This window comes from Conger conger, chromosome 14 (genome assembly GCF_963514075.1).
Source record: "Conger conger chromosome 14, fConCon1.1, whole genome shotgun sequence".
Taxonomy (NCBI): Eukaryota; Metazoa; Chordata; class Actinopteri; order Anguilliformes; family Congridae; genus Conger; species Conger conger.
Window position 1 is genome coordinate 8,964,932 of NC_083773.1, and position 24,892 is coordinate 8,989,823.

Sequence of the window (24,892 nt, forward strand, 5' to 3'; positions counted from 1 at the left end):
ACTGCCATGAATAGGGTGTTCGACCAGGCCATCTCCGGAGCAGCGGCTTCCTGTGAGCTGTCCTGAATCCGCCAGGGTTCTCGTTCCGTCTCTGATTGTCCCAACGAGTTCCGGACCCTGGTGGCCTCAGCTCGGTGGTCCCTGTTTTTCAATCGCTGCGATTTCACTCTGACCTACTGGCCTGGCTCACCTGACACATTTTCCCGTCTGCACTCACCTCCTCAATTAGACGAAGAGCCCACCACCATCCTGCCTCCCTGCACCCTGGTCACTGCCACACAGCTTGACATCACTAGCAAGGTGGAGGAAGCCCTGAGGAGCTGTCCTGTTCCTGATGACACTCCGGCCAACCGCCTGTTCATCCCTGAAGTGGTCCGTCTGCTTGTCCTGGAGTGGGCTCACTCATCCCATCTCGCCTATCATTCTGGGGTCAGCCATACGGTGGCTGTTCAGGATCGCCGCTTCTGGTAGCCATCGGTGAAATGTGGCTGAATTCATCGCTGCCTGTCCTGAATGCAAGTCCAGCAACCAGTGGCCCCAGGGACTCCTCCACCTGAATGTTCCCCTCGCAAGTACCGAGCTACCTAGGAAAAGGGAAACCGGGGCCCCCTTCCGGAGCCAGACCCAGGAGGCGAGCTTGTCGGTGAGCGTCTGGTGGCCAGGCCTTATCCTATGGGGCCCGACCGGGCACAGCCTGAATTGGTAACGTGGGGTCGCTGCCCTGTGGGCTCACCACCAGCAGGGGTCGGCATCGGAGTCGGATGCTTTGCTCCATAGTTCTGCTGGGCGACTTCAACGCTCACATGGGCAATGATGGAGAAACCATGTGTACTTGGTACCAGAGCACCTTAGGCCAAAGATCGATGATCGACTTTGTGGTCGTATCATCAGACCTGTGGCCATACGTCTTAGACACTCGGGTGAAGAGAGGAGCAGAGCTGTCAACTGATCACCACCTGGTGGTGAGTTGGATCAAGTGGCCGGGGAGCCTGCAGGACAGACCCGGTAAACCCAAATGTGTAGTGAGGGTGAACTGGGAACGTCTGGCGGAGGCCTCCGTCCCCGAGGTCTTCAACTCCCACCTCCAAAGGAACTTCTCACGCATCCCGTCCCAGTTTGTTATGTTATGTTTCACCCCATCCCAGTCTGCTCTCTCCCTTGCAGAAGACACCCCCTGCGACATGGGCCTCCATGGAGTCGGAACCCCTCCAACCTCAGCTACCCCCCGACTTCATCCCTCCATCCAGTCCCTACAATTCCTTGCCCTAACTGAGACCTGGATCACACCTGACAACACTTCCACTCCCGCTGCCCTCTCATCCTCCTTCTCCTTCTCTCACACTCCCCGGTCATCCGGCCGTAGCGGTGGTACTGGATTGTTAATTTCCCCCTGATGGAAATTCTCTGTTCTCCCCCCCTCTGACCTGTCCATATCCACTTTTGAATACCATTCTGTTGCAGTATCCTACCCTACTACACTCTTTATTGCAGTTATCTATCGTCCTCCAGGGCCCCTGGGAAGTTTCCTTGATGAGCTAGACACCCTTCTCAGCTCCTTCCCTGAGGATGGCACCCCACTGATTCTCCTTGGAGACTTCAACATCCACCTTGAAGCCTCCCAGGCTGCTGCCTTCCTACCACTAGTCCACTCCTTCGACCTCCCCCTGCAACACTCTCCTCCAACCCACAAGGCGGGCAATGTCCTAGACCTTGTCTTCGTGAGGAACTGCTCATGCTCCAATTTCATGGTTACCCCTCTGCATACATCTGATCACCACTTCATCTCATTCTCCCTCCCTCTTCCTCCCCCCCACTCACACTTCCTCAGCCCGCCGTAACCTCCACTCCCTCTCACCCACTTCGTTTGCCACCACTGTCACCGCCTCACTCCCCCCTCTCGAATCCTTCTCCAAACTTCCCACTGACTCGGCATCTGCCACCCTCCTTTCATCTCTCTCCTCCGCCTTTGACTCTCTCTGTCCCCTTGTCTCACAGCCACCTCACACATCTCCTCCCATTCCTTGGATATCTGACACCCTCCATACCTCCAGGGCCAGCCTCCGCACAGCGGAGAGGAAGTGGGGAAAATCCAGAGACCCATCAGACCTCACAACCTACCACTCTCTCCTGGCGTTACTGCCACCAAGGTAAAATACTATCAAACACAAATTCAGAACTCCACTTCTAACCCCCGGAAACTGTTCTATTTTTTCCTCTCTCCTCAGCACGCCGCCTCCTCCACCTCAGTCATCCTTCGCTGCTGATGACTTCGCTGAGTTTTTTTAGATGAGAAGGTCACAGACATCCGCAGATCCTTTGCAACCACCGCCCCCTTCTCTGTGCCCTTCCTCCCTTCTAGGCCCATCCCTTCCTTTTCTACTTTCTCTCCCCTTACAGACTCTGATGTTTCTGAACTCCTGCTCTCCCACTGCCCTACAACCTGTGCCCTTGACCCTATCCCCTCTTCTCCCCTCCAGACTATCACACCTGACATTCTCCCATTTGTCCCCTCCCTTGTCAACTCATCTTTATCTTCTGGCTGTTTTCCATCATCCTCCATGAGGGCCCACATCACTCCGCTGCTAAAAAATCATTATCCAGAACTACCGCCCTGTATCTCTTCTTCCTTTTCCATCTAAAACAATAGAACGATCTGCTTCTATTCAACTTTCTTCTTTATTTTCTCCGTCAGTGAATCACTCCGTGCTGCACGAGCAGCCTCCCTCTCTACTGTCCTCATTCTTCTAGACCTCTCGGCTGCCTTCGACACTGTGGATCACTCCATTCTTCTGTCCTCCCTGTCAGCAATGGGGATCTGTGGCACAGCTCTGGACTGGATTGAATCCTACCTCTCTGGTCACTCCTTCCAGGTTGCCTGGGCTGGTACGGTATCGACACCTCGGACCCTTGCTACCCTTGCTTGCCGCTTCTTTTCTCTCTTTACATTCGTTCCCTTGGCCCTGTTGTCACTGCATATAGTCTATCCTACCATTGCTATTTGGACGATACCTCTTCATCTCATTCCCACCACCTGATACACAGGTTTCAGCCTATATCTCTGCTTTCCTGAGTGACATCCAGAGCTGGATGGACAACCACCATCTAAAGCTCAACCCAGGTAAGACTGAAATGATATTCATCCCTGCTCTTACCTCACCCCATCTGGATCTCTCCATTTCCCTACCACACTGACACCATCACCCTGTGCCAGGAACCTCAGCGTGGTGATGGACAGCAGACTGTCCCTCTCCAAGAACATTTTGGCGGTGACTATACAACATACGGAGAATCCGCCCCTTTCTCACCCCCTACTCGACCCAGCTCCTGGTCCAAGCAATGGTTTTGTCCCACTTCGACTAATGCAACTCCCTCTTGGCTGGCCTCCCAGCGTCCACCATCAGACCCCTCCAACGTATCCAGAATGCAGCAGCTTGTCTGGTCTTCAACCTTCCAAAACACTCACATATCACCCCCCTGCTTACTTCCCTCCACTGTCTGCCTGTCATGGCTCGCATCAAATTCAAAACATTGGTGCTAGCCTTCCAAGCAGCTGCCCCAGCTTACCTCCAAAAAATCATCAGACCCTACACCCCTGCCAGACTTCTTCATTCGGCCTCCACAGGCTGCTTGGCGCCTCCCTCTCTCTGAACTTCCACCTCCCACTCACGACTACTGTCTGTTCTGGCTCCACGGTGGTGGAATGAACTCCCTGTTGAAGTCAGAACAGTAGAATCTCTTTCCATCTTCAAGCACAAACTGAAGACGCACCTCTTCAAGCTGCACCTCATCCTGTCTCTCCCTACCTCCCTGTAAACCTTAATTGTTGTCTTTCTGTGATATTTACTTGTGTATCAGGATGTTTAGTTTGGCTAGGTAAGCAGTGTTTGGCTAGGTAAGCGGTTTGTTCTTACATTTGCGTGTATTACGAAAAAAAAAAAGGAAAGATGATCAAATAAGCCCTGGTTCTTATCTTTGTTGCGCAGGTGGCAGTTGAAATTGTACTTCCCTCTAGCACACTTATCCGTGGTTATAGGTATGCACTTTGCACTTTGTTGTACGTCGCTCTGGATAAGAGCGTCTGCTAAATGCCATTAATGTAATGTGTATTTCAACAAGACAATGACCCTAAACACACGAGTAAGCGAGCAACATCTTGGTTCCAGACAAAAAGGATTGAGGTAATGGAGTGGCCAGCTCAATCAGTCAACCTCAACCCCATTGAAAACTTGTGGGGTGACATAAAAAATGCAGTTTCTGAAGCAAAACCCATCCTTCATCCTGGGCTGAAATACCTGTTTCTAGGTGCCAGAAGTTGGTTGACTCGATGCAACACAGATGCACAGCAGTTATCAAAAACAATGGTTATGCAACTGTAGCGTGGGAAGCTAAGCGGAGAGCCAGGGGCGACCAAAGGTAGAACCTTTTTTTACCAACACGCGAACGTGTCAGTCACTAAATCCCAGGGAGAACCGAAATAGGGATACCCAGCTAGGAACAGGACTTCTCCCGGAACAATGGGAGGAAGGAAATTAAACAAACCAAACTTAGAAATCGCAAACAGAGAAGTAGCTCAAAAACGGCTAGCGAACGTAAAACAACCCTTAAATAACTAGGGCGAACCAATAACTTTGGTACCGTGCCAAATAGCTGGGCACTGAGTGAAAACCAAAAGAAAATACAACCTAGCGAGAAAAGCTAGGCACGAAAATAAAAACCTCGAGGCGCAGCTCGGGACAAAAATGCAAACCAAAATACAACACCGGGGACAACGTCCCTCTACCATCAACTCACACGAAAAACAAAACCCTTGAGGAAGGCGCCAGCACACACAACACTTCCAGCTGTACGCCTTCCTTACCTTTTAGATATTTCTCCTTTTTAGCAATGAGAGAATTATCCACCAGCACCGAACCTGACTCGTATAGGTTTAGAGTCTACCGGGCGCTTTACCGGCTTTGTGCCAAGGGCGAACGGTTGAACACAAAAGCACTGAAAACTAGTCAATGCTGGTCTTAAATACTCTCCCGGGAGGTAATTCCCCTGGAGAATACGAGGAACGGGTGGAAACAATATCCTCGGCCATCTAGTGGCACCAGTGAGAATTACCTCCCACCATGACAGGACCCCCCTACTAAGGAGCGACCCCAGACGCCTGTGAAACTCACGAATCAGTTCGGGGTCTAAAATATCCCTAGAGGGAACCCAACAGCGTTCCTCCGGCCCGAAACCCTCCCAATCTATAAGGTATTGTCTCCCTCTGCCTACGCGACGTTCCGCCAGGATGCGACGGACGGTGTAGACCGGGCCCCCGTCAATTAATCGAGGAGGTGGCGGAGGAACTTCCGCAGGTGCCAGTACGCTCGTCGACACGGGCTTGAGACGGGAAACATGGAAGGTAGGGTGGATCCTCATAGAGCGAGGCAACTGGAGGCGCACCGTGACGGGGTTGATCCTCCTAATAATTTTAAAAGGTCCCATGTATCGAGGGGCAAGCTTACGCGACTCGACCCTCAATGGCAGATCGCGTGTGGACAGCCATACCCGCTGCCCCACCCTATAGCAGGGCGCTGCTCGACGACGCCTGTCGGCCAGCCTTTTCTGGTTGGCCGTAGCTCTTAAAAGGGCCACTCGCACTTTCCTCCATGTGGCCCGGCACCGCCGAACAAAGGCTTCAGCAGAGGGCACTTCACCCCCTCTCTCTAGCTCAGGGAACAGAGGCGGGGGATAGCCAAATTGTACCTCAAACGGTGAGAGACCTGTGGACACATTTAGTAACGTATTGTGGGCGTACTCCGCCCATGTGAGCTGGCGGCTCCATGACGTGGGGTTGTCCATAGCCAGACACCGGAGCGTGTTCTCGAGAGTTTGGTTAGTGCGTTCTGTCTGCCCGTTGGTCTCTGGGTGGAAGCCAGACGAAAGGCTCACCGAGGCCCCCAACAGAGAACAGAACGCACGCCAGAACCGGGAAGCGAACTGGGGTCCGCGATCAGAAACCACGTCCTGTGGGAGACCGTGAAGTCTAAACACATGATCTACCACCAACCTAGCGGTCTCCCCTGCCGATGGTAATCTTGGCAGTGCCACAAAATGAGCCGCATTGGAAAAACGGTCCACCACCACTAGAATGACCGTTTTACCATCCGATGGTGGCAACCCCGTGATAAAGTCTAGCGCGATGTGACTCCATGGGCGCTTCGGGATGGGTAACGGACGTAGCCACCCTGATGGTGGTCGGTGGGAGCCCTTGCTGCGTGCGCAAACTGGACACGCGGCTACGAATTCACGGACATCCTTTTCCATCCCGGGCCACCAGAACCGTCGAGACACCAAATCTTTGGTGCGGTGGACCCCGGGATGCCCCGCCAGCCGTGAGGAATTTCCCCATTGTAGTACTTGGGAACGGACCCCCGCAGGCACAAAAAGGCTACTAGGTGGACCCCCCCCTGGACCCGGATCTTGGCGCAGTGCTCTCCGCACTGCCGACTCCACCTTCCAAACCACAGGCGCCACAATTTGAACCCCCGACAGAATGGGTTCAGGCTCGTGCTCCCTATCTGCCTTGTCAAAAACCCGTGAGAGGGCATCTGGCTTGGTGTTCTTGGATCCGGGGCGGTACGTCATAGTAAATGAAAATCGCGCAAAAAACAGCGCCCAGCGGGCCTGGCGCGAGTTGCGAGTCTTAGCCGATTTAATATATTCCAAGTTCTTATGATCCGTCCACACTGTGAACGGATGCTCCGCCCCCTCCAGCCAATGCCGCCACTCCTCCAAAGCTAGTTTGACCGCTAGCAGCTCCCTGTCCCCCACATCGTAGTTTCTCTCGGGTTGGGACAGCGACCGCGAGAAAAACGCACAAGGGTGCACCTTTTGGTCTTGGGGGGACCGTTGAGACAAAATAGCCCCTACCCCCAGCTCAGAGGCGTCAACCTCTACAATGAATGGTAGGGAGGGGTTCGGAGTTATTAAAATAGGTTCCGAACAGAACCTATTCTTCAACTCAATGAATGCAGCTTCCGCACGAGCTGTCCATACAAAACGCGTTGGGGCCTTCTTTGTGAGCGGTGCCACTACGGTGCTAAAATTACGGATAAAACGACGATAAAAATTGGCGAAGCCTAGGAACCTCTGCACTTGCTTAACCGATTCTGGGGTAGGCCAATTTTTTACAGCAGAGATTTTATTCTGGTCCATCTCTGTTTTACCCGCAGATACAATGAACCCCAGGAAAGATACCGAATTAGCGTGAAACACGCACTTTTCAGCCTTTGCAAAAAGGCGAGCCTCCAAAAGACACGTGGCGAATATGCTCAGAGATAGTGGCGGAGAAGATCAGGATATCATCCAGATAGACGAATACAAACCTCTCCAGCATTTCTCTGAGCACATCATTAACTAATGCCTGAAACACAGCGGGGGCGTTGGTAAGACCGAATGGCATGACGCGATACTCATAATGGCCAGAGTGTGTGTTAAACGCGGTCTTCCATTCGTCGCCCTCTCGTATGCGTACCAAATTGTACGCATTACGGAGATCTAATTTTGTGAACACCGATGCCGCCTGCAGGCGCTCAAACGCAGAGTTCATCAGCGGTAAGGGATATCTATTTTTAACTGTGATCGCGTTTAGTCCCCGGTAATCAATACATGGCCTAAGACTGCCATCCTTTTTTTTAACAAAAAAAAATCCCGCTCCCGCTGGTGACGAAGATGGTCTGATAAAACCATTCGCTAAGGCTTCGCGAATGTATTCTTTCATTGCCTTGCTCTCAGGCACTGACAAAGAATAGAGTGCGCCCCGGGCTGGGACTGTCCCGGGGTGGGACTGTCCCTGGGTGTAACTCGATCACACAGTCGTATGACCGATGCGGAGGTAGTGTGGTCGCGCGCTGCTTGCTGAATACTTCTGCCAGCTCGCCATATACCCTCGGAACGTTGGTTGGTAGCGGAAATTCGATAGCCCCAACCATACGTTCCTCACCCCCACTACCCGTGGTCTGAAAAAAGCTCTCAGTGTCCCAATCAGAGCCCTCACTGCCCTCCCCGTCGTCAGTAAGACGATTCCAATCACACATGGAGTCCCACTCCAGGCTCCCCTCCTGCTCCTCCTCCCCCTCAGGCACCCTGACACTAGGATTATGGGGCTCCCTAGCCTCCTCCTCGTCCAATTCGGACCCTATGTCAGTCTCAATAGGAGGGGTCGAGGAGTTATACACATGATTGGAGTGCTCATCACACTGCGGACCCCACCGGGACACCGGGTTGCTCCCGTTACCCAAGTTTATTTGTGGCTGATGCTTTACCAACCAGACATGTCCTAAAATTACCGAATAAACCGGAGATTCCACCAAATAAAAATATATACGTTCCCGGCGCCCCCCAAACGGCATACGCATAACCACTCGCTCCGTTTTGTGACGAACCACCCCGGAACCCAATGGGCGGCCGTCCAGCGCCGTAATGGATTGGGGCTGCGGTACAGACCGAACCGGCAGATTATTTTGCCTAGCCCACTGACGGTCAACAAAGTTGTCCACTGCCCCAGAGTCGATAAAGGCTTCTGTCCTCACTACGGCCCCCTTCCACGTCAGTTCGACGGGAAGCACTGTGCGAAAGCTAATACCTGCACCTGGTCCCACTAGTGACTCTCGCTCCACTAGTGGGACTGCTCTTTTGCTTTCCGGTCAGGACAGTTTTTTATTAAGTGCCCTGGACGTTTACAGAAGAAGCACAACCATTCTCTCCCAGGCCGCCTCCTAGGACGCGCCAGCGTGGTGCTGTCAAGCTGCATGGGTTCCTCCAATTTGTGTACCCCCTGTCTCCGCTCCGCCTCTGTAAACTGGCTCAGGGAGGGCGGAACCGGCCAATTGAAACTGCCCATTCTGCCGGCTCTCTCTCGCTCACGTTCCCGAACCCGGTTGTCAATGCGAATCGCTGTCGATATTAGCGAGCCTAAATTCCCCGGTGGCTCCACTGTGGCCAGCGCGTCCCTGACCGGGTCTGACAGTGCGCACGTAAAAAGTGTCATTAGCGGTTCGTCCGCCCACCCCGTCTCCCCTGCCAGAGCCTGGAACGCCACTGAGAACTCTGCCACACTCTGAGTTCCCTGCCTCATCCACGTTAATCGGGCCGCCGCCTCTTTACCCGTGACATTGTGGTCGAATACTCTTGTCATCTCCTGCATTAGGAGCTGGGTGCTGCTCATTAGGGCGGATTGTGCCCGAATCAGCGGATCTGCCCAGGCCAGAGCGGTCCCGGTCAACAGGGATAAAATAAACGCTACTTGGGAATCCTCGGTTGAGAATCGTGAGGGTTGGGCTTTTAAAAAAATTAAGCACTGGGAAAGAAACCCCCTACATCTACCCGCCTCTCCCCCGTACCGCAACGGCAACTGTAACTTAGGTTCCCTTATTAGTGGTGAAATGGGCTGGGATGCGGATCCCGTAGATGGGGAGGAAGTGAGTGGCTGGGGGTTGTAGGGATGTGGTGCCTGTGCTTGTGGGGAATGGAACTCGCTTGCCAGTAATCGAAAACTACCATCGACTCACACGAGTCCAAAAGAAAAACAAAACCCTTGAGGAAGGCGCCAGCACACACAACACTTCCAGCTGTACGCCTTCCTTACCTTTTAGATATTTCTCCTTTTTAGCAATGAGAGAATTATCCACCAGCACCGTACCTGACTCGTATAGGTTTAGATTCTACCGGGCGCTTTACCGGCTTTGTGCCAAGGGCGAACGGTTGAACACAAAAGCACTGAAAACTAGTCGATGCTGGTCTTAAATACTCTCCCGGGAGGTAATTCCCCTGGAGAAAACGAGGAACAGGTGGAAACAATATCCTCGGCCATCTAGTGGCACCAGTGAGAATTACCTCCCACCATGACAGCAACTAAATATTAGTTCAGTAAGTGAAGTTAAATCTTGAAAAACTTCTTCAGTTTATACAGTTTGAAGAGTTTGAAGAGAAATTTCAACATTTTTTTGAACAGATTAATATTCCTTTTCTTTGCTTCCTGTAATGAGTAACACAGACTTGTTCAAATTTGCTAATGCTTTGATTTGGAATATGAATGTGTAATGTTTCCACTACATTTGAAATGAAAGCTATTAAAATTTTTTTTGGCACTTTATTCACTTTTTTTAACGCACTGCTATTTATTTGAACACAACTGTATCTAGCTACTTTTTCTTTCAGCAGGGAACAACAAACCTCAGTGGGCTTAATGCCCTGACATTGTTACTGTGTCTTCTTATGTTCATATTCTTAGGCTGTAGGCCAATTAGAAGACATTGCATTCATTTTGCAGTAACTTGCAGTGTAAGAAAGCATAAGTGCATCCAGCTAGTTCTGTGGGCAGCAGGGACAGACCTGCCTGCATTTCCATTTGCTTGAACATATTGTAATTTGCCCAGTTCTAGGACCTATTTTCATCTGCTTGCACACAGACCTCTCATCACCTTTGTTCACAATGACAACCATTTAATTCATGCACAGAAGATTTTGATTTGTTCATGTGCAGTATGTCCATCTCTTTTGTCCAGAATGCCACCTCAGGTCCAGCTCCTTTAGTTCAATCGCATATTAAATCTTGAGCTACCTGTCTTACATGTACTGTTCTTTACACCTCAACAACGTCTGAAACTCACATTGCCAGCAGTCTGGATGTCATGGTACCGAAGCGGTCAAAGAAGAATCCATTGAGAAGACTGAGGAAGTTCTGTAAGAAGGCGGCAATAGTGAAAACCAGGGAGAAGAGCTCATCCTGTTTGCTACAGTCTGGGGAAAGTAGAGGGAAGAGAGGTGTTCACACCACAAGCGTTTTTAAAAACTTCCATTTCAATTTCAGTTCACTGCATGTCATCATCTGCATTGTCTTTTATCATGTACTCTCACCGAGCACTTTATTAGGTTATAGCCTGTCCACTTAGAGTTATGATGCGTTGTGTGTTCAGAGATGCTCTTCTCCAAACCACTGTTGTAATGTGTGGTTATTTGTGTTACTGCCACCTTCTTGTCAGCCTTGACCAGTCTGGCCCTTCGCTGTCCAACTGCAGCGAACTGCAACCGCAATTCTGCTGCATCTTAGCCTGTTGCGCCACCGTGGCCCCGCTTTCACATATTTTTTAAATGGCAATTGTATTATTTGTGCAAGAAATGTTTCCTTAAATGTTTCATAAAAAATACAAACATCACAATTGATAGTCATTAGCCTGTCTTCTAGTGGCAAAAAATAAATGAAACAGTGAATTAAGTTTTTGTACTTTTCATCAAATATTTAAGTAAACAGTCACACTCACCCATGTACTGTGTGTCATTGGGTCCTGTGGCATTCACACACTGGTCTCTGAAATACCCACTGGCTTTCAGGATAAACACCAGGGAGGGCCACCCATAAACAACCCCAGTAAAACACAGGCACTCCACCAGTCCTGTGGCCAGGGTGAGCCAGAAGCGCAGACTCACTCCACGTAGCATCATGTGAATACAGTTCTCAGTAATTGCCTTGTAATGAAAATGAAAATAATTCACCATACAAAATTAGAATTTGTGTTGATAAAGTGTAAATTTTTTAACAAATTCACTATCACAACTTAAAACACAAGATTAAACACTCACCAAGCACTTTATTAGGTATTTATTAAACTTATTTTTCTGAATTCTACTGCTGTCGCCTATCCACTTAGAGTTATGATTGATGCGTTGTGTGTTCAGAGATGCTCTCCTGCATACCACTTTTGTAATGGTGTGGTTATTTGCATTACTGTCACCTTCCTGTCAGCTTTGTCCAGTCTGGCCCTTCTCCTCTAATCTCTCATTAGCAAGGCGTTTCTGTCTGCAGAACTGCTGCTCACTGCATTTTTTTTCTTCTTTGCAAACTCTAGAGACCAGTGTGCGTGAAAATCGATCCACGGTCTAAGTAACTTAGATCACATTTTTTCCCCAACTGACAATTGATGTCAACATTAACTGAAGCTGCTCGGTGAGTGTATATATAACGTTATGACCGCAAACTAATTCATGATGAACTTATTCACTAAATGATCTGACAACAACCTGGTGGCAATTCACAATAATAACTACTAGACATACCTGTGTGCTCTCTGCACCTGTGCCTAGGTCTTCTTTTATTGCTTCTGTTCCTTCCTTTCATTCCCTCCATCTTATAAGCCCTCTACTCATCCCTCCTCCTCCCTTTCCTCCTCCCTATACTGAATAATTGAATTTGAACTTTCACATCAAAACAGGTTTTTATCTTATCAGAAATGTATGGACCACATTCCAAAGCATGTACTGGATGGGCTGGATCAGGCTGTTCTTGTTATAATCCTGGTACAGGACAGGGAAGGACACACGTCACCCCCCTGCTTACTTCCCTCCACTGGCTGTCTGTTATGGCTCGCATCAAATTCAAAACATTGGTGCTAGCCTTCCAAGCAGTTAAGGGGTCTTCCCCAGCTTACCTACAAAAAATCATCAGACCCTACACCCCTGCCAGACCTCTTCGTTCAGCCTTCACATGCCGCTTGGCACCTCCCCCTCTCCAAACCTCCACCTCACGCTCACAACTACCGTCTGTTCTGGCTCCACGGTGGTGGAACGAACTCCCTGTTGAGGTCAGAACTGTAGAATCTCTCCCCACCTTCAAACGCAAACGGAAGACGACCCTCTTCAAGCAGCACCTCTCCCCGTCCCTCCCTACCTCCCTGTGAACCTTAATTGTTGTCTTTGTGATTTACTTTGTGTATCGGTATTTTTAGTTGGCTAGGTAAGCAGTGTTTGGATAGTTAAGTTTGGTCACTTTTGCTTTGTTTGTTTGTTTATTTGTTTGTTTAAAAAATAAATAAATAATAATAATAATAATTTCAAATAGGCCCTGGTCCTTATCTTTGTTGTACAGGTAGCAGTTGAATAGGGTCTTTCAGCACACTTATCCCTGGTTATGGGTATGCACTTTGTTGTACGTCGCTCTGGATAAGAGAGTCTGCCAAATGCCATTAATGTAATGTAATGTAATGTAATGTAATGACAGAATACAGTATGTGGACACAGGGTTAAATTCAATGAAACTGCAACAGTTGTGCAGATATCCTCCTGCCAGGCACCAGGAGGAGATGGGTTGCCATCTGAGTTTTATGGGGAGGACTTTCATCATGTGCAGCTGGAGTCCTTTCAGGGGAGCCTGCTCCCTGCTAGCCACCAATGGGCCATTCTCTCCCTTTTACCGAAGACACTTGGGACTGTCATAAAGAATGGTCACTAGCCAGTAGGTTTTGCAAAGATAGCCACTTGGAAAACAAGCAGAAGAATAATGTTCGGGATGCTGGCTGCTTGCCTCAGGACTACTATGGCAGTCGCTATACTCCCTGCACTATATACTCACTCTTTTGTTGCCTTAGATTTACCTTAGAGTCTTTGTCCATGTGGTCAGAGCACTCAGGTCCTTTTCGGTCCATTACATTACAAGCATGGCCACCTTAACCACTACGCTACAGGCTGCCCCAGGTCCCTTTTACTACATCTTCAGTCACTGGTCGTTGAGGTCAGGATCTCTCTGTCTTTCGCTTATAATCAGGAATGGAATGTACAGCAGGTGCTGGGACTTCAAGGTCTTTGGCATGAAGCCACTGGCACCTGGGCAGGGCTGGGCACTCTGGGAGTAATCAGCGGGATGCTAGGCTTAGAGATGCTTGCCAGCGTGGAGGATGGTAACTGCTGGGTGCATTCTAATGGGGGTGACCAATGATTGTCAATAAAGACAGAAGTATCATGAAGTGGCTTTAGTTCTGTAGTAGAGTTCTCTTGGAGAAGCTCTCCCTGTGTACATTGTAGCTGATTGGACCGGCTGTGGTCATCTCTCGTCTTGGGGTTCTTAAGTCTGTTACTGGAGAGTTGGTCACCACATCAGACAGATTTCCCGACTGGACCACTGGGCTAAAGGAGTTTGCTAGCCATCTAGCTATAGCAGGTCCACCTGTTACCACCTTGAATTTCGCTCTTTTCAAAAAACTTCCAACTTCCAAAAATTCAAAAAATCAATCCAACTTTGATAACTTGGTGACCTTTCTGTTGGTCTGTTTTCTCTAGAGATCCTCTTTTGTGTTTTATGGCATTTTAATTGTCTTTGGTGTTGTTCACTCATCCATGCTATTTTCTTAACTACTGACACTGACAAAACTATCTACGGTTAGATTTTGGACAATGACATACACAGGCATGTTTCCCAGAAATATTATCAGAAAAGAAGACACTACTTCTTTCAAAGAATGTACACTACCACTGAAATGAATTAAGAGTGTTTGCAATATTAGCATTCTCTGCACGTGTGACTAGGAACAGTTACAGATCTAGAACAATAATTGAAGAATGTACCAACGGTTCAACATAACATGATATCTCTGATACCATGTCTGCTGGTCACATTTTGGCTTGATCTAGTCACAATTGCAATGCAGTTGGTACACACTGATTAGCCTATGTTGCACCGAAAATGCATCTTTGCATTATATCTTCCAGATAATTTCAGAGGTATATACTTCAATTATCGTGAGGTATGGACTTGAAAAGATACATTCCAACAAAATATGTAAATTAGCTCATTTGCATACTTTCTTTCAGATTGTAAATAAGACATGTTTGCATTTATCAACACAGATCTTTCATGAATAAAAATTATGAAATTTCAGGATCTAATAATGAGATTTGTGATGCTGTATCTGCCTCTAAAGCTTATAACAAAAATGATTGGTCCTGTAATACCATCCAAAATCAGGTTTCGAGAAAATCGACTCCAAAGATATGGTAAATAATTATACTGATTTCACTATACACCCAGGGGCGTGTCTAGAACATTTTGAATGGGGGGGCCAGGCTGGGGCACAGACCCAGAGGAGGGGGGCCAGCCATCAAGGCTTACCATATATATTGTTTGCTGCGTACAATGGCCTATCATATTCCAGTTCTGGTAGGGGGGGCACCAGGGGTGGCCAATCAGATTCCAGGGGGGGCCAGTGCCACCCCTGGCCCCCCCCGGCCCCGCCCCTGTATACACCATACCCATGGCATAACACAAACAAAATAATATGTATTATCTTTGAAATGTATGAATTTGCCTTTACGTTCAGATGTGGATATTTTTATTCTGCGATGAAATTAAAGGAGGGACCTAAAAGGAAATAAGGTGCAACAGGGTTTAATATTAAACTGAGCTGAATGCATTCAAGTGCAAAATTAAAGTGTAATTAAGAGCATTATAATATTTTTAAATGAAAGCCGGTCAAAATACCCCACAGTGCATGGCAATATAAATTACATTACATTATTGGCATTTGGCAGACGCTCTTATCCAGAGCGACGTACAGTTGATTAGACTAAGCAGGAGACAATCCTCCCCTGGAGCAATGCAGGGTTAAGGGCCTTGCTCAAGGGCCCAACGGCTGTGCGGATCTTATTGTGGCTACACCGGGGATTAGAACCACCGACCTTGCGTGTCCCAGTCATTTACCTTAACCACTACGCTACAGGCCGCTACAGGCCGCTACAGGCCGCTACAGGCCGCTACAGGCCGCTACAGGCCGCTACAGGCCGCTACAGGCCGCTACAGGCCGCTACAGGCCGCTACAGGCCGCTACAGGCCGCTACAGGCCGCTACAGGCCGCTACAGGCCGCTTTCCTTTACTTGCAGATAACATACAGTAGTGTGCAAAGATTTGGGCACCCCAGGTCAAAAACCCTTTTAGAGTTAATATCTAATTGAACAGAAGCAAACCTGACATCTAAATGGTACAACCTCAAACACATTGAATGTACTGGGTGGAGCGGGTACACAGTATATATATAAATATACATATATATATACTGTGTACCTGCTCCACCCAGTACATTCAATGTGTCAATTTTACTTGGAAGGTTTTTTCAGAGACACTGTCACTGTAACCTGATAGGAATAGCCAAGCCTGAACCCCCCAAAAATCCTTTCTTTAACAAGCATGGCCACCATTTATCACCATGAACCCGTGGGTTGGGGAAAGAGGAGCACCCTCAGAAAACAGCAGACCTTCTGAGTGTCATTTTTAGGGGTGCCTAAGTGTCCTTTGTAGGGGAGCCTGGGACATCCTGGGGTTGGTCTGCATTGTCTCCAGAGAAGGGGTCTCATCGTTGGGAGGTGGCTGGGCGGAGCGTCTTCTCTGATTGGCCAATCTGCGCCAGCGGATATAGACATAGGCCGGGTGAATGAACGTGGCCAGGCACAGGATGCACAGGGCTATGTTTATCTGCAGAGGGAGTAAGAGAAGAGACTGGAACAGCTGTGCATATATTATTTGTCAGAACAGATCTGTGTCATTCTCCCTCCCTCTTCCTCCCCATCCTCCTCCCCCTCCTCCAACCCACACTTCCTCAGCCCGCCGTAACCTCCACTCCCTCTCACCCTCTTCCTTTGCCAGCACCGTCACCGCCTCACTCCCCCCTCTCGAATCCTCCTTCAAACTCCCCACTCACTCTGCATCTGTCACCCTCCTTTCATCTCTCTCCTCCACCTTTGACTCTCTCTGTCTACCTGTCTCAAAGCCACCTCGCACATCCCCTCCCAGTCCTTGGATATCTGACACCCTCCGTACCTCCAGGGCCAGCCTCCGTGCAGCGGAGAGGAAGTGGGGGAAATCCAGAGACGCTTCAGACCTCACGACTTACCAGTCTCTCCTGGCGGCATTCTCTTCCGCTGTCACTGCCGCCAAAGCAAAATACTATCAAACACAAATTCAGAACTCCGCTTCTAACCCCTGGAAACTTTTCTCTATGCACCGCCTCCTCCTCCTCAGTCCTCCTTCGCTGCTGATGACTTTGCTGATTTCTTCGATGAGACGGTCACAGTCATCCGCAGATCCTTTACAACCACCTCCCCCCTCACTGTGCCCATCCCCCCTCTAGGCCCATCCCTTCCTTTTCCACTTTCTCCCCCCTTACAGACTCTGATGTTTCTCAACTCCTGCTCTCCCACCGCCCTACAACCTGTGCCCTTGACCCTATCCCTTCTTCTCTTCTACAAACTATCACACCTGACATTCTCCCATTTGTCACCTCCCTTGTCAACTCCTCCCTGTCTTCCGGCTGTTTTCCGGCATCCTCCAAGAGGGCCCACATCACTCCGCTGCTAAAAAAGCCTACTCTGGATCCCTCCATCATCCAGAACTACCGCCCGGCATCTCTTCTTCCTTTCCTTTCTAAAACTATAGAACGAGCCGCTTCTACTCAACTTTCTTCTTTCTTTTCTAACAACAACCTGCTAGATCCCCATCAGTCTGGCTTCAGATCGGGCCACTCGACAGAGACTGCTCCTCTCCATCAGTGAGTCAACCCATGCCGCACGAGCAGCCTCCCTCTCCTCTGTCCTCATTCTTCTAGACCTCTCGGCTGCCTTCGACACTGCGGATCACTCCATCCTCCTGTCCTCCCTGTCAGCAACGGGCATCTGTGGCACAGCCCTGGACTGGATTGAGTCCTACCTCTCTGGTCGCTCCTTCCAGGTTGCCTGGGCTGGTTCGGTATCGACACCTCGGCCCCTCGCCACAGGAGTTCCCCAGGGCTCAGTCCTTGGCCCGCTTCCTTTTTTCTCTTTACACTCGCTCCCTTGGCCCTGTGATCACTGCACATGGGCTATCCTACTACTGCTATGCGGACGATACCCAACTCTTCGTTTCGTTCCCGCCGTCTGATACGCAGGTTTCAGCCCGTATCTCTGCTTGCCTGAGGGACATCCAGAGCTGGATGAACAACCACCATCTAAAGCTCAACCCAGGCAAGACTGAAATGATATTCATCCCTGGTAATAGCTCTCCCCATCTGCATCTCTCCATTTCCCTCGGGGATACCACACTCACGCCGTCACCCAGTGCAAGGAACCTCGGCGTGGTGATGGACAGCAGACTGTCCCTTTCCGAGAACATTGCAGCGGTGACCCAGTCTTGCAGGTTGTTCCTATACAACATACGGAGAATCTGCCCCTTTCTCACCCCCTACTCGACCCAGCTCCTGGTCCAAGCAATGGTTCTGTCCCGCCTGGACTACTGCAATTCCCTCTTGGCTGGCCTCCCAGCGTCCGCCATCAGACCCCTCCAACTCATCCAGAATGCAGCAGCTCGTCTGGTCTTCAACCTTCCCAAATACTCACACGTCACCCCCCTGCTTACTTCCCTCCACTGGCTGCCTGTCATGGCTCGCATCAAATTCAAAACATTGGTGCTAGCCTTCCAAGCAGTTAAAGGGTCTTCCCCAGCTTATCTACAAAAAAATCATCAGACCCTACACCCCTGCCAGACCTCTTCGTTCAGCCTCCACAGGCCGCTTGGCACCTCCCCCTCTCCAAACCTCCACCTCACGCTCACGACTACCGTCTGTTCTGGCTCCACGGTGGTGGAACGAACTCCCCGTTGAGGTCAGAACTGTAGAATCTCTCCCCACCTTCAAGCGCAAGCTGAAGACACACCTCTTCAAGCAGCACCTCTCCCCATCCCTCCCTACCTCCCTGTGAACCTTAATTGTTGTCTCTGTGACTTGCTTTGTGTATCGGTATTTTTAGTTGGCTAGGTAAGCAGTGTCTGGATAGTTAACTTTGGTCTCTTTTGCTCTGTTTCTTTGTATAAGAATAATAATCCTTATCTTTGTTGTACAGGTAGCAGTTGAAATTGTACTTCCCTCTAGGGTCTTTCAGCGAACTTATCCCTGGTTATGGGTATGCACTTTGTTGTACGTCGCTCTGGATAAGAGTGTCTGCCAAATGCCAATAATGTAATGTAATGTAATGTAACACAGACCTAAACATTATCAGTAAAGCACTAGCCACCAGAATGGAAACCGTTAACTCATCCATCCAGATCAAACCGTATTCATCAAAGGCCGACACTCATCAAATAGCATGCGCGGATTAGTTAATTTAATTCACGTATCAAAACAAAACAAATTGAAAACACTAATTGTACCATTAGACGCAGAAAAAGCTTTTGATAGAGTAAAATGGAAGTTCTTTCTTGGAACGCTGCACAAATTTGGTTTCAGAGAATTGTTCATTCACTGGATAAGAATTCTGTATAGTACACCAATGGCCAGTTGTTACTAACGGATTAACGTCACAGAGTTTCACACTGCACAGGGGTACCAGGCAAGGCTGCCCACTCTCTCCTTCCCTTTTTGCTCTGTTCATCAAACCCCTTGTCGCTGCAATACGTCAAAACATCAACATCAAGGGAATCCAAACCCTCAACACTCACCACAAGATTAGCCTATACACGGGTCATGTGTTGCTGTATCTACAAGAACCATCAAACTCTCCACAAGAAACCATCATTAATTCATTCTCCAACATTTCCTATGCTATAAATTGGACAAAATCAACAATTCTACCCATATATGGTGATGACTGGAATGCTGCAGCTCAAAACCCACCACTCCCCATTCAAACTGGTAACATTAAGTGTCTGGGCATAAATATTTCCGCCAGACTGTCACAGTTGTTTCACCTAAACTTCACTCCATTATTAAAAACAATAGAAGATGACCGCTGGATAAACGTACCCCTCTCATTAATTGGCAGAATAGCTACTGTAAAAATGATCATAATACCCTAAATTAATGACCTCTTCACAATGACTCCGACCCAGCCCACCACAAAATGGTTTAATTCACAAAATTCACTAAATGTGATCAAATTGGTCACATTGCAGAAGCTCAAAACTCAAGGAGGATTAGAATTAATTTTCAGAATTATTATTTGGCAAATCAACTACAATAGAAAATAGAACAATCACAATGTAAAGACATCTCAGTCTCCGATTTACTATTTCTCAACAACACAATAAAACACCATAATTGCTTTAATAACACCGTAATTTCAACAACCCTGACAGCCTGGTGGAAAATCAACAAAATCTTCAAATCTACAATGAAACCCTGGAAACCCTTCAACACACGGAAGCAAAGTGGTATCATACACCTCCACCACTTTGTCGAGGACCCGGCCCTAGGCCCGCCTGATGAGAGATTGACAGAAGATGGGTTAGGCAGGAATGCATTGTTAACCCCTCGCACATGCCAATGGGGTAGGAGTAAAAGCTCCCGTAAGAGGAGAAGTATATGGTACAAGATAAATGTACAACCGTATATGGACACTGAGGAGTCTGAAGTCAGAGGACTTAGATTCAGGGTTTTAGAGAGCAAGGCTAAAGGCCTGACTGAGGCCATGCATAGAATGTGTTCTAGCATGACCATGGAAGATGCTGAACAGGCTGAACGGGAAATTGGTGACCCAGGGAGTCTGGCATTCAAGGAGACGGTAGATGTGATAACATACTTAGTTGACACGTGTGGGCTTGCTCCTACAGGGGAGGAGCACAAGGCCTGGTTAAAGCAACAGGATGAGAAAAACAATGAAGATAATTGGGAGATCAAAGAGTATGAGGAGATGGAAAAATGTAGGAGAGGGATGTCAATACCGAAAGAAGATTAAGAGGCTTCAAGGGCCTTCCTGATTATAGCACAAATAATTTATCGGATAGATTCAAAGGACTAACAGTGGAGGAGTTAAATGATGAATTACACTCAGCTATTAGCTGGATGTCCTTTGTAGATCCCTTAAGGTGCCACAAAAAGGGGCACCTGAAGAGTGTATTGAGATGGTGGCAGGCACTAACTTCTGGCTTGCATGAGGTCAAGGTGTGGAGGAAGTCAAGGAGAGACTATGAAATTGAAACAGACACCAGTGATGAATAGGTTCCTTAAAAAAAATACAAAAAAGCTAGTGTTTTTCCACTCGTATATTGAGATGGTGGAAATTCCCAACCGGAGGGGCACATGAGATAAAGTATTGGGGAAATTGCTTTTGAGGTATGAGAAAATGACAGTGGGACAAACAGAAGTGATGAATATGGTCATTAAAAAGTTGCATAAGAGATAAATGTCTTCCCGCTTGATATATTGGGGACATTTCTTATCAAAAAGGTACACTCTTATACGCAAAAAGGATATATAAGGAATAAGCTTTTAGACCTTAGGATAGCATCTTAGAATTTTGCTTCACAAGATATCTATGAGCTGTTGAAGAAAGAGTCACGCAGAACAACTATAATCAAGCTTGAGTGGTAATTATAATCTATATTACTTGTAGAAGTAGGAAAAGTAATACATAGAAGTAATACATTATAAGTTTCCTTTTAATATTATGTCTTTTATTTCTCATTAAGGTACTGTATAAGGTAGAAAAATGTAGAGAAGTTTTTATAGTTAGATAAATATAATATTCTAGGAATAGTTTCTTTTAAACATCCAGAAGGGGGAGCCATAGGATAAGGCTAAGGCCAAAGAGGATGGGTATATGAGGGGTGTACCTTGATTTTTAAACATCATGGTGGAAAGGTAAATTAGAAAGAGCTAAAGGGGTATATGTAACTTGCATGTGATCAGCAAACTGAAAGATGATATTTACACTGTAATCTGTATAACTCTATTCTTTTGATTGATTATAATAAAGTATGTCTTACTATAATCATATGTGATAAAAATTCTTTAGAGGAATACATTGAATACAGGACATCGAATACCAGATTTGCATCACACCCTTCACTTCGAGACTGGGCTGGAAGTTCAGTAGAACTTACCAGGGCTCCAGAACGTTCGGAGTACTTGAGTTCGTCCCCGAGACACCTCATGGTGAGGTACTGCTCGTGGGAACGTGAGGTCTGAGCTCGGCAAGGGGTCCGTGGCTCACGACAATTTTGGCGCCCAACATGGGGCACGAGTAGTTGAGAACTGCTCACGGCCTATTGAGGCACTGCCCGAGTAGATTCCTACTTGTGAGGCTCGAGTCAATTACTGGCACTGACGAGAAAGGTGCTGGACACCTAAGTAGTGAAACCGTAATACTCGAACTCGAAAGGAATCGAGGTAATTTAGAATAAGTTACAATATTAGAAGACTGTATAGGACAGAAAATTCTAATAAAGTAATAGTATAAATAGAAATTTATAACTAGGTGGGAAAATGGCTGTTAGTGATATGCCAGACCCACATATAGAAGTATATTTCGGAGCGGTTGAATCACTGTTCCATGAAGTGCAGAGGCCTTTTCCTTGGCCGCTGCACTTAGCGGATCCATGCAACCTTGGCCAGAGTGCTGGAGCAGGTGTGTCATGGGCAATTAGTAGAATATTAGATGGGCATAATCAAAGGGGAGGATGGTATGAACGGAGATTACTGTTGGCTCAGCAGGATACGGCACGTCAGGTGATAATCTCCCAAGCAGCAGATTGGGTCCCGCTCAATTGGGTCCAAATATAACTGCAATTTTGCAGAGTCATGTGCCCCCTTATGGGCAACACCCTACTAGATCGAAGGCCCTGTTGTACAGTTACTATATGAGATTAATACGAGCCTCAGAGACAATTGGGGATGGGGGAATAGTAGCCACAACCTTAGCAGGAAGTGGGAACTTCGGTGGCAGTAGTAAAGATACCTTAGAGGCGTTAATGGGGGTAGCTCAGGCTATCAATGTCAATTCCATCGGTTCCCCGGTGTTCCTGATAATATGGAATCGCGCCGAGGATGAAATGGGGAGGTTGTATCGAGGCTGTAAACCATATCGTATGCCTTCTCAATACGCAATGCAAGCTGAGTACTTTGAAAAAGGCACTGAACCGACAGATAAAATAGAAAGAAAATTGTTAAATGAAATCTGGGATATGGCCTATCCAGGCCTAGGAGGGCCAGGCGATTCCAGAAGGGCCGGAGGCCGGAGGAGGGACTCCTTGATTTCTATGACAGGGCTCAGAGAAGACCTTGAAGACTGGGATGGAATAGCCTGATCGGTCTGAACATCCCCCTGGTTGGGAGGGGATTCCTTGGCAACTTTTCCAGAATAATGAATTCATTACTTTTCAGAATTAGCTCCAGAAGTTCAACATCGGGAAATAACAATACCTTCAATACTTCCAACGAAAGTTTGTTCTAAAATCTAAAATCTAAAATCTACAATTTACTCCCACCCCCACTAGTAGAAGAAATCAGCAAAATCTCCAACCCAAGGAAAATTCTTTCAAAATTATATAAACTAATATCCACCATAGACTCAACAATTTCCATCCCAATCAAAGCATGGGAAAAAGACCTGTCATTTACCGCCAAAACCGAATTCTGGACCCAAATCTGCAGGAACACCTTCACAATGACTAACAATACTAACTTGCAACTAATACAGTGCAAAGTAATCCACAGAGCACATATCACTCAGCACAAGATATATAGGGTGGGACATACAGACTGTGATGCATGCTCTCACTGCACACTAAACACACCAGACAATTACTTCCACTCCACCTGGCTCTGCCCACCAACTCAACGCTTTTGGCAAGAAGTTATCAAAAGAATTCATCTCATTTTGAGCTGCAGCATTCCAGTATCTCTATCCCTCTGCCTGCTCGGAGATCTCTCGGTAATAAAACCACCAATCCAAAACTGAAAACCAATACTCAGCGCCTTATCTGCCACCAAGAAAACTATTCTGCTAAACTGGCAAACTGGCATTAAACATCACACAATGGTTAAACCTCCTCAAATAACACGTATCCATGGAACAAATTACACTCCGGCACCAAACCTCATTCTTTAAAACAGTTTGGGGCCCCTTCATCATCTCATTAGACCTGCCTGTCACCTGTTTTGCGAAAATTTTCTTAATAGAACACTACAAATAGACGGCAGGCTCTGTTGCGTTTGTCACTGTCAGCTTTCCAAAACAGTGCACAAGAGCATGGAACTGTATAATAACACTTTATATTTTTGATGCTTTAGCTTGTGGAAGAACCTATGCACTTGTAAGTCGCTTTGGATTAAAAGCACCTGCCAAATTATTAAAATGTAAAATGTAAAAAAAAAAATATTACGCGTTATATTCAAAGACTGTGGGAACAGTGTTGTGGTTTGAGGTTGTTTGTTGCTGCAATTCCTCTCTTGACCATTAGGAGTACTGTACCTTTAAAGCAGTCAAACTCCAGTGCCGGAGGTCCACAGAGTCCGCAGATTTGTTATTTATTATATGTTGGAAGTATTAACTTAAGTGCTTGACTTAAGTTAAGCACAAGTGCTGAAAGACAATAAAAGACAAAAAATAAAAATAAAAGGTTTGGTAGTCACCATGGTGTACCTATTGCTTGTTCACCTCGTTCATTGTATTCTGGCATCGTCAGTCGAGTTGGAGGTTGTGTCGGCTTTGTTTATCTCACCAAACAATTACCTCCACTCCACCTGGCTCTGCCCACCAACTCAACACTTTTGGCAAGAAGTTATCAAAAGAATTCATCTCATTTTGAGCTGCAGCATTCCAGTATCTCTATCCCTCTGCCTGCTCGGAGATCTCTCGGTAATAAAACCACCAATCCAAAACTGAAAACCAATACTCAGCGCCTTATCTGCCACCAAGAAAACTATTCTGCTAAACTGGCAAACTGGCATTAAACATCTCACAATGGTTAAACCTCCTCAAATAACACGTATCCATGGAACAAATTACACTCCGGCACCAAACCTCATTCTTTAAAACAGTTTGGGGCCCCTTCATCATCTCATTAGACCTGCCTGTCACCTGTTTTGCGAAAATTTTCTTAATAGAATACTACAAATAGACGGCAGGCTCTGTTGCGTTTGTCACTGTCAGCTTTCCAAAACAGTGCACAAGAGCATGGAACTATATAATAACACTTTATATTTTTGATGCTTTAGCTTGTGGAAGAACCTATGCACTTGTAAGTCGCTTTGGATTAAAAGCATCTGCCAAATTATTAAAATGTAAAATGTAAAAAAAAAAATATTACGCGTTATATTCAAAGACTGTGGGAACAGTGTTGTGGTTTGA

The 24,892-nt window shown here is 47.4% G+C and overlaps 1 protein-coding gene across 4 annotated transcripts in view; it reads right to left on the reverse strand.

The window, feature by feature from the left end:
• The window catches only part of LOC133109662 (equilibrative nucleobase transporter 1-like), a 48,876-nt gene extending 24,650 nt beyond the window's left edge, over positions 1-24,226 (reverse strand). For 3 of the 4 annotated variants that reach the window (XM_061219116.1, XM_061219117.1, XM_061219119.1), the window contains exons 1-4: positions 24,014-24,226; positions 16,055-16,271; positions 11,298-11,502; positions 10,647-10,776 (exon numbers count right to left, since the gene is read on the reverse strand). In XM_061219116.1, coding sequence (XP_061075100.1) covers positions 10,647-10,776; positions 11,298-11,502; positions 16,055-16,219 — 500 coding nt within the window. In that variant the 5' untranslated portion in view covers positions 16,220-16,271; positions 24,014-24,226. Of the gene's footprint in view, positions 1-10,646; positions 10,777-11,297; positions 11,503-12,090; positions 14,998-16,054; positions 16,272-24,013 lie in introns of those variants that run through there. The other variant, XM_061219118.1, reaches the window with a different exon arrangement.
• Between the last annotated feature and the right edge of the window lie 666 nt (positions 24,227-24,892).